Source organism: Blennius ocellaris, assembly GCF_963422515.1.
Source record: "Blennius ocellaris genome assembly, contig: SUPER_13_unloc_2, whole genome shotgun sequence".
In the NCBI taxonomy this organism is placed as follows: domain Eukaryota; kingdom Metazoa; phylum Chordata; class Actinopteri; order Blenniiformes; family Blenniidae; genus Blennius; species Blennius ocellaris.
The window spans coordinates 216,715-227,427 of record NW_027662312.1 but is presented as its reverse complement, the minus strand read 5'-3'; the positions used below and the strand labels follow the sequence as shown (position 1 = coordinate 227,427).

General features: G+C 40.4%; 1 protein-coding gene across 1 annotated transcript; it reads right to left on the bottom strand.

Annotated features, from left to right (window-relative positions):
* Positions 1–979: 979 nt before the first annotated feature.
* LOC308138923 (E3 ubiquitin-protein ligase TRIM21-like) lies at positions 980–3,604 on the bottom strand (the record flags this gene model as incomplete). The annotated part of the gene is made up of 1 exon (XM_080521228.1): positions 980–3,604. One exon carries the CDS (start codon positions 3,602–3,604, stop codon positions 1,973–1,975), a length of 1,632 nt encoding a protein of 543 aa, XP_080377354.1. The 3' UTR covers positions 980–1,972.
* Between the last annotated feature and the right edge of the window lie 7,109 nt (positions 3,605–10,713).

The following is a 10,713-nucleotide window of genomic DNA, read 5'->3' as shown; positions in this document are numbered from 1 at the left end:
CCTTGAGCAGGAACAATAAAGGGAATTCATTTCAGGTTGAAACATATATACAGTGTGTGTTTACACTGCTAAAAGCACTAATATTACTTTGATCATTATTTCTTTCTGTAAATTGAGCTTCATTAAATCCTAAATACAATTTTTCATTCAATTGACCAGAATTTGTAATTTAATGTCACATGTTTGACCTCTTTCTAATACGGTATTAAATACAGGTCTATTTACTATAAAAGCTCAGACCATCAATCTATACTGGGAAATCAAGTAGTTTAGTATTTTTTCTCATTATTTCTTGAATGAAATTAAAGGGAATTGAAGAATTAATCGAAGAGATTCTGCCTTCTGAATTTGAGTAAAGATTTAAATTAATGTGATGTGGCATTGATGAAGCTAAAAAGCTGATCCAAAGTCAAAATATCTTGTGTTTTGAGTTGTTTGGAACTTGTCTGTTGTACCTAGAAAGACTGGGTCAACCTTCTTTGAAACCACTACTGAATTGTTTCCCGTCTTGATGGAGAGTTAATGTTTTAGTGAGATTAATCTTGAAGACGTGAAATTTCACATTAGGCAGTTAAGAATTGCCATAATTGCCATAAATCACATTCCTTGGAGTTTTTATAGATGATAGAATTACTTGGAAATCTCACATTAAATATAGATCTACGAAAATGTCAAGAAACTTTGCAATAATAGCAAAAGCAAAGCACATTTTAAATATCAAAGCTTTACACACCTTATACTGTTCTCTGATTTTGCCCTATTTATATTATTGTACTGTGGTTTGGGGTAGTACTTATAAAAACACAGTAAAACCAATAGTAATGTTACAAAAAAGAGCTATTCCATTAATTCATAAAGGTTCCTGGACCACACAAAGTCATTATTTTTAAAATCAAAGATCATGAAGTTTAATGACATTGTGGAGTTCCAAACAGTACAGATGTTGTATAAAGTACAGATGTTGTATAAAGTACAGATGTTCTATAAAGCAAGTTACAGATTGTTACCAAGACAAATACAAAGAAGGTTCCAGATCGTACTGGTCGTTATGAAATACGTGAGGAATTCAACTTTAGGACTCAGAAACATAAACACAACCCTGAAAAGTTTTAATCCGACAGTTAAAGGTGAACAATTGTGGAACAAATTGGAGACGGAGTAGAAACAATGTCCAAACATCAACCTGGTCAAATACAAATACAAACAAAAGACTTTTGAAACATACAGAGAAGAAGAAATGCATTAGGGGGATGCATAAAATAGAAAACTTTCACCAACCATAATGTTTCCATGGAGGAAAAACTCAGGAGGAATCCAGGGGATCCAAGCGAGTCTATATTCATGAGCTGAAGTCTATGTTTTCAAACATTCAGCAATTTACAGGCAAAACCCTCACAAATGACGTGTGATCAGGATGTAGTTTGCACTGATCCTCACAGAGCCGTTACACTTTATTGCTGATGCTGTTTTTTGTTTCTCTTCAATTTACACTGTGTGGGACAAACCTCCTACCTTTCAACCCCTTCATTTGAACACACCGTGTTAATCATCCTACATAAATGAAAACTTTAATAAAAAGGTTTTTTATACTTGTTCCATCCAGCTGTTACTTTTGATTGTAAAATCTTCACATTAAATGTCGTTAAGAAGCTTTGAAGCTGCAGAGAAAAACGTGTGTGTTCATGTTGTGACTCTGCAGCTTGAAGACACACAGACTGAAAGATTCCTGCTCATGAAGCTCTAAAACAAACACATGAACAATTTCCTGATTGAGTCAAACATGTCATGAATCTGACTGCTCAGTTTCCTCTTCCATCAGATCTTTACTTGTTTGGGACAAACTGTCAGAACGTTTCTTTAGGTACAAACTGCTGCTCAGTGAAATCCTAGAGTTGTTCACCATGGATCACAGTGAATCGTCACTTTCTCACCACTTTGTTCATTGTTGGTGACGTTTCATGATGAAAACTGATCAGACAGTTTGATTGACAGGACAGATGATCAGAGGTGCAGAGTTTTTACCACCATCATTAAACCCGGGACAGAAGAATGGGAGGAGTTTGTCAGTGAAGCAGCAGCCAGTGAAGGAGGTGATCAGAGCTGCAGCTTCTACGTCATAAAAAGAGACCAGACCCTCCTCATAATCCACAAACACCCCCACCTTCTCAGGAGCAAACCTCAGAGAGAGACGAACTGGAGGCCCTTTATAAACCCAGTACTCATTTCCATTTCTCAAGCATATTATCCAGAAACCTTCATCAGGTCTCAGTGTGAACTCTCCCTTCCTGGTGATGGACTCTTTGCTCACTCCTAAATCCCAGTCAGTCTTTCCTTTAACCTGAACCTCAAAGTAAAATTGACCTGAAGAGAAACTCTGTTTTCCTAAAACATAAATATACTTAGAAAATCTCTCTGGGTTGTCTGGAAGCTTCTTCCTCACGTCACCATGACTCACTTGTTTTCCATCATCAGACAGGATGAGATGAGGATGAGCTGTATCAGGATCAAGAGTCACATCCACTGCAAACTGCTGCTTCCTCTTCAGCTCAGGATCAAACACCTTCTTCTTCATGTCTTTGCTGAGAGTCTCCTCCAGCTGAGCCACAGCTCTCACCACAGTCCCCTCATAGGATGATGGAGGGATGCTGACCTCCGTCCAGTCCTGGGTGGGTGGAGCAGCTTTCAGGGAGGAGAAGCCTTGGAGGAGGTGGAGGTGGTCTTCAGAGTGAAGGAGCTGCTCCACCTCTGAGCTCCTCTTCATCAGCTCACTGATCTCCTCTTCCAGATGTTTGATGAGACCTTCAGCCTGTTTCTCTCTGGCTTTCTCTTCCTCTTCCATTCTCTCCATCATCTGCTTCAGATCTCTCTCAACACGCTGCATCAGAGCAGTGAACACCTCAACACCTTCTGCTTTCTCTCTGTCTGCAGCAGCTTGACTCTTCTTCAGACACTCTTTGATCTCCTTGATCTTCACTCGTCTCTTCTGGACCATCTGCTGCATTTCAGCCTCAGTCTTCCTCAGCTCCGTCTTCTTCCCTTCACATTCTTCACTCAGAGGAACTAGCTGGTGAGTCTTGTGCTCTAAAACACTGCACATCATGCAGACACACGTCTGCTCGCTCTTACAGAACAGCTCCAGAGGTTTCTGGTGCTTCGGACACATCCTGCCTTCCAGGTTCTCCACAGGCTCCACCAGCTGATGTTTCTTCAGGCCTGACACTGTCAGGTGAGGCTCCAGGTGAGTCTGACAGTAGGAGACCAGGCACACCAGGCAGGACTTGAGGGCCTTCACTTTGGTTCCAGTGCAGACGTCACAGGGAACTTGTCCTGGTTTGGCAGCTTGTTGCTCTGAGCTGCTGCTGGCTTTGTGTTCAGCTTCATGTCTGAACTGAGCAACAACCTCCGAGAGCAAAGTGTTGACCCTCAGCTGAGGTCTCTTGTAGAAAACCTCTTGACACAGGGGACAGTCACATATGACCTTGGAGTTCCAGTGTTTAGTGATGCACTGGTTGCAGAAGTTGTGTCCACATGGTGTGGAGACTGGATGAGTGAACACGTCCAGACAGATGGAGCACAGGAAGTGATCTGGACTGGCAGCAGACATCTTCACACCCTGACGACAAAAGACAAGAGTTGATTGAAAGATTGATGCATCATTGTACATGTGGTTCTTTGGCCTTCTTGTAGTGGCTTTCTATAAATTATGCCGAAACCAACATTTCATCTTATAAAGAAAATTCCCTCCAGGATAAATCATTTAGATCAGGACTATTCAACTCTATTTTTGGGAGGGCCACATTTTCAGAAAGCTAAGGCCCCGGGGCCCGGACAATTCCCTGAGCTATTATTCCTGATCTCAACCTGACACGATGCTCTGCCACATTCAAAAGTCTTTTATTTTGGTACATGGCAAAAAGTACAAATCACTGACTTTATACACATCATAGTGTTTTTGTTTTGGAACAAAGGCTGTTTCAGCCCCATAAACACATATTTGAAACATCTGAAAGATGATGTATGTCTTTCTGTATAATGTTGTAAATTCTGACATCTCTACTTGTAATTTCTTTCAACAATCCACAGAAGAGAGCAAACAGACGATCAGAATTGAAAGATTAGCTGAACTTGCCAATGGATTTCATGTCACACAGTAACTGAAAATGTTGAGCATCTGACAACAAAAGCTGTTTATCGAACAGATTTAATACCACGGCTTTTTATTTTGTCTTTTTTGTTTCGTTCCGTTTTTCTCTTTTCCTTTTTTTTCTTTTTTTTCTTTGTTTTATGTCCTTTTGTTTTTGCTTTTGTTATAATTATTGTGATTATTTTGGTTTTTGCTCTGTTGCTGCTCAGGCTGGTTTCATCTCATGGCAGTTGGAAAATATTTAGATCACTGTGATTATTGTATTATTAAAAAGAAGAAAATAAATGTATGTAGCACTAACAAGGGTATTGTATGTTTCTCCCCACCAAGTCTTTCTCTGTTTCTCCTCTCCTCTCCTCTCCTCTCCTCTCCTCTCCTCTCCTCTCCTCTATCCTCTCCTCTCCTCTCCTCTCCTCTCCTCTCCTCTCCTCTCCTCTCCTCTCCTCTCCTCTCCTCTCCTCTCCTCTATCCTCTCCTCTCCTCTCCTCTCCTCTCCTCTCCTCTCCTCTCCTCTCCTCTCCTCTCCTCTCCTCTCCTCTCCTCTCCTCTCCTCTCCTCTCCTCTCCTCTATCCTTTCACCCCAACCGGTCCACAGAATTCCTCCACCTCTGACTCTGGTTTCTACAAAGTTTCTCCTTGTTGAGGGAGTTTTTCTTTCCACCGTCACAAACACACCTGCTGCTCATGTGGATATGTTGGGCTTTTCTATTTTCTCTATAAAAGCACATTGGAATGACTGTAATGTATTAAAAATGTCTTTCTTTTTTTTAATAAATAAAAAAAAGTCAACAGAACTGATCTGCGGCCGGTCTGATGTCATCCGCGGGCCGGAGTTGGCCCGTGGGCCGCCAGTTGAATAGGCCTGATTTAGATTCTATTCTACTTGAGCCTTCAGAACAAGACAGTAAACATACAAAGGTCCCGATAGAAAAGGAAGGTCTGGAAATACTAGGAAATTAGCCCACATAGTCAGCATGCACATGATCCAGTCTAGAAGTTGCAGAGCCAAATGGCCCATGAGGCAAAGTTAATGCAAAGCGTGTCATGGCCTCTAGAGGGCGCCACAAAACCTAGAAGAAAAAAACATCTTCAATAAAATTATTAAAACGAATTATTACTATTAAATCTTGAACTAGAAAAGCTGACATTGATTCAATTGTGAAGCTATTATTATTGTTGTTGTTATTAATTATTATTATTGTTGTTGTTATTGTTGTTGTTACTCCATAACGTAGCATTCGAACATGCAATATTAAATTGCAGTTTACTGCTTATCAACAATTCACTGTAATGTCAATAAAGTTGTACTGAATATGTCTATATCTATAATATGCATCAGAAAAAAATAAATTTTATATTACACATGCCTCATAAACATGTTTCTGTTACGTCGTTCAGCCTGTGCAAACGTTAGGCCATCATCAACAGTAATATATATATATATATATATTCTTTTCTTTTTCTCTACTATATATATATACACACACACACACACACACACATATATATATACATATATATATAAAGATAAGGTACTTTATATTGCTCTGTATAGCGTTATTATATTTGGTTTCGTATATAGTCTGTAATTTACTGTGTGCAAACTCTGGATATTTGAAATGTTTGCTCTGCTGATTATCTATTACTATAAATATTAATATTACGTATTCACCTATTTACATCATCTTTATTTTGGGGTGTGCGTTTTCGTATTGATTTCTAATTTATTACGTTCAATTGACATGCTATCCTATAAATTAAAGACAATACTAATAAGAATGTCTTTCCATTTCTTTATTATTTAATCCGCCACATAAAATTGTTCTTTAGGCGCATTGGCTTCTTTTATAAACATTTTGCTGACATCTTAAAGTATGATCACATTGACACTTCCTGTTTTTCCACATTTCCAATCCAATCCACTTTTATTTATATAGCACATTTTAACAACAACGTGTTCCCAAAGTGCTGCACATGTGACTGCACATAAAAAAAACAATAAAAAAAAAAAAACAGATTAAAAACTACAAACACATTAAAAAACTACAAAAAAGAATACAACAATTTAAAAGAATAAATAGAAATATAAAAATGCTTAAAAGGCAATAAAAATAAATAAGAACAATAAAATAAATAAAGGACACAGGGGACCACACGACTCACGCGGTGTTAAAAGCCTGAGAATAAAAGTGGGTTTTAAGACGTGATTTAAAACAGTCCACAGTGGGGGGGCTGTTGGGACGTGGAGGGGCAGAGCGTTCCACAGCGTAGGGCCGACAACGGAGAACGCTCTGTCCCCTCTGGTTCTACACTTGGTCTTTGGACCCACGAGCTGGAGCTGGCCCTCAGACCTCAGGGGGGGGAGGGGCTGGTACATTTTGATGAGATCAGTAATGTACTGAGGGGCCAGTCCATTCAAAGCTTTAAAAACAAACAACAAAATTTGAAAGTCAATTCTAAAATTAACAGGGAACCAGTGCAAAGATGCAAGGATTGGGGTAATATGTTCTCGTTTTTTGGTCCCTGTTAAAAGTCGTGCCGCGTTCTGGACATTTTTTACTTCCGGTTTTACTGAAGCTGCGCACCACAATCACGTTTAATCGTCAATAACACGATTTAAGCGGTAAATAACAGGATTTTCTCAAACGTCATAAACTCCTATCAGTCTCTGCTTCACTCACACTTTAAGTTGTCGTGATTTTCTCTGTTGATAAACCTCACAACTCCTTACAAATTCTTTGCAAAGTTTCTGTTGATGAGTTAGAAACTAACCTCAGTTTCCACCGGAGCGACTTTACAGTTTGTACTTTTCTATTATACTTGAAAGTTGGTGGACTTTGAATTCAGTGTGCTTGTAGAAACTCACCAGTACGTGACAGACTCCAGGTGAACTCCGTAGAAAGTCCAAGGTTTGTCTGAATAACTTCCTATTTCAGTGGCAGAAGGAGGAGACAGGTACCTCCTCCTCCTCCTCCTCCTCTCAGTTTTACAACTGCAACTTTGGAGCCACAAGTAGTTGAATCATTTCCAAAATGACTTTTATCGCTGGGATTTTTAAAAAGGTCGAATAAATAAAACACAAAGACATTTAAAAAAGAAAATGCTAAAATGACTACAATTTCCAAAAGTGAGGGGAATACAAACTTAAAATGTCAAGAAAGAAAAGTAAAATTGCTTAGAAAATAGATAAAATGATCAAACAAATGTCGTCTTTCCCGTGACTCCATGACGCCTCTCTGTAATCAGTGTTTGCTGTGTTTTGGTTGATTTAATCATGTGCCGCCCCTTTAAGAGAACAGAGGCATTGTGAACTCCGTTGTGCTGTGTGTCCCTTCAGACCTACCGTAGTTTTTTCTCCACAAACACGGAGCTTTGAGTGAAGCTGTTGTTTTCATTGTATACTCATTCATGGTTTCTCAGCTGTACCCTGGAAGGCACATATGTCTGTGAGTATTGATTGTTCTTGTGTGGAGCTTGCCTGTTGAAGACTCAGAAACAGTTCATATTTGTGTGGGAAAACTTTAAAAACGGAGCGAGGCTAATGCGTTAGCTTGTCAATGGCGTTTTCAATGCAATGTTAGCATTAAGCTAATCGCTAATTATTTTTTGTGGTTAGTTATTCAAGAATTTAATTTGTTTATGAGTGTTTGTGTTATGTCTGATCATTGTTGTGTTAAAGAACAAAGCCAAACAACCTGTAACATTTTATTTTTTATCTTTGTATTGCAGTTTCACAGTGTATCGTCAGTAAACATCCCAAAACGCACCTGCTGACTCGGTGTTTATTGGAGATCCCTGTTAGCTATCTGCCAAGTTTACCACGGCAACAAACAAGGGCAGAATAAATCATTTGTCTGCTTATATTAGTCTATTTTAAGCCTTGGACATATTCCTGTACTTGATTTTCATCGTTATTTGGTGGAAAGTAACAAAATGTGGTTCTTTTGGGGACAAAGTTTGGATCATTCATCTGACATTACAAGAGCGTACAGCCTGCAGACGCACATCATTCAGAGCTTTTCTTTGTGAAATTGTTCTTTATTCCGGACTTCCCAGCACATGACGAACATGTAGCATGGTTCCCAGCAGGGGGCGCTCCAGGAGAACGCATCAGAGGCAGCAGCTTGTACTTTGCACAGCAGAAGATGGAGCTGTTGTCTTGTTGTCATGAGCTTCTCTCAGGCATGAAATAATCTGGACTTGTCATGGCGCTGTGTCTTCCCTTGGATTGTTTCCAAACTGACGCCAGCTGCAGTGAAAGCTGCCATGAGTTGAAAACACCTTCATGTTTGAGAGGACACACGCTGGCTGATGTTGGAATTCGTTCCCGTGTTCCCATGAATTCCGCGTGTCCGTTGATCCAGGAGAGGCAGAAACAGAGTTGATTCCTCCAGAGTGAATTTATTGATCACACAAGCAAGAGAATACAAAATGCATATAGCAGAGGTTGCAGAATACGAGCTGGGTCCGTTCTTCCGAGCAAACCCACAGCATGCACCCTAGATTAAGGTGAAGAAGGCCCCGACTGCTCTGTATCACGTCTTTTATACATCCCCAGTTCCCCTTCTTCACACGATTGGTCAGATACCTTTTAGAAGTTTAGCGTGGTCGGGCAGACTTCTATCTCCTCTGACTCCAAAATAAAGATAAGGGAAAATAACAAAGACACGCAAAAAAAATCCAGTCGCAACATGTAAAAAAGATATTTCGTGGTAAAGGGACACTTTCGTGGCTGCACATGTTTCTGTGGCAGGATTTGTCAGAGTTTTGCTCTCAGTTTTGGAGGAGCAGCTGTTCAGAAGTGCCTCCGGGCAAAGAGTTGCCGCTTTGTGTCTGTCCTCTCACATCCGCACGAGACGAGCGTTGCTCCTGTTGGAGCGGATGGCAGACTTCCGGGATAAGGTGAATAAATACAGGCACTTCCGGTTTAGCTCCGCGCTACTTGATTTGCGATACCAGTCTGTTTAATTGTTTCCAATTTAAAGCGATCAGAGATGGCCGGCGTTAATTGCGCAGTGCGTGGTTGTCATAACAGCTGGAGAAAAAGGAAGCTCACTCTGTCGCAGCTTTGTTTTGAGCATCAGAAGAAGAGGTCTGAGTGTTGTGGTCCTGTGTTTACCTTGCACCGCCCCCCTACCAAGGACGAGGATCGGCGAGCTTGGCTGAAGGCACTGAATTTAAAGAATCCGCCGAAGTTTCCTTTTGTCTGCTCTTTTCACTTTGTGGATGTAAACCTCCACCTGATCAGGCCACACAGTGTTCAGGTCCCCCGAACTGTACAGACAACTCCTACGCTCTGATCACTGAAGCCTGCTGTACACTGGTTTGCCCTTGGAACGTTTTGGTTTTTTGGCTGATCAGCTGACAAAAGATTACAAAAATTCCTTTCAGATGGACGCTCGTGATCACATCTTCATGTCACTGATGAAGCTCCGCCTACATTTGCTGCAGGACGACCTTGCTGAAAGATTTCATGTGTCACAGTCACAAGTCAGCAAGATCACATCGCTGTGGTTCGACATCATGGAGGAGAAGTAGGCCAGTGTAGGCTTTGTTTATTTGTTTATTTGTACATTAAAGTTCCTCCTGAGCTCCTCAGTGCATGTGTGGTCTCTTCCCATGTCGTTCTCTCCATGTTTCTGTGACAGACAGTGAAAGACAAGTAATTAGCAGAGTCAGAAAAACACAGTTTTACAAATGGAAATACAATATAACAGACTATTGGTGCAACAGAAAGTATAATAAGAGATAAAGTAGCTGTGCTTTAGTTTTTACATTCATGCTTTACTGTTCTCAGTTTTAGAATAGACTAGACTACATTATCATCATCAAATGTCTGGGCCTAAGGTGATGTAGTGAGCATTCATTAAAATCTAACCCTGCTACTCCATTGGCCTTTTTGTATTAATCTGCTATTTCATATTGATTTTGTTGTGTCTGCTAATAGCAAATAGCTTTATGGTTATTTCTGTTCCTGCAGCAGCTAAATATTTCCCGACATGGACATGCTGCATATCTTTACAAAGCATGTTTTGGGTACTTTTTACTCACTGGGTTTGTTTAACAGATGCCTTAATTTCCTAAGCAAGACGCGGCTTAAGAATCGCTAGACCGGCTGGAAGCTAACTTGTTAGCAACGTTAGCCTGTCGTCTTGTAAACACTGCCAACTCCGCGCTGCGGCACGATAATGACAGCATTTAGCACTGGACACACTCTGATTTAGACTGTAGTCTGTAATAAAGTCACTCTATATGGAATATTGTGTTTCCACACTGAAGAATCCTCCAGATTGTTGCTCTTTGCTCTCCTCAGTGAAGAGGAGCTCCGTACTGAGACACAGAAGGCAAACGGGCTCTAGAAACACCTCAAAGTCATTTTCAAACTATCAACAGAAGCAATGCATCGTTTACTCGTTGGTGTACATGATCAGAGCACATTTGGCGCAAAATAACCTCCCTTATATGATATTTTAGATGCAAGTCTTCCCAGTAGTTCTCCGCTGAAACGAATGCGATTTCGCTGTAACAGGAAGTGCGTTTCAAACGGAAGTGTGGGACAGAAGTAAAAG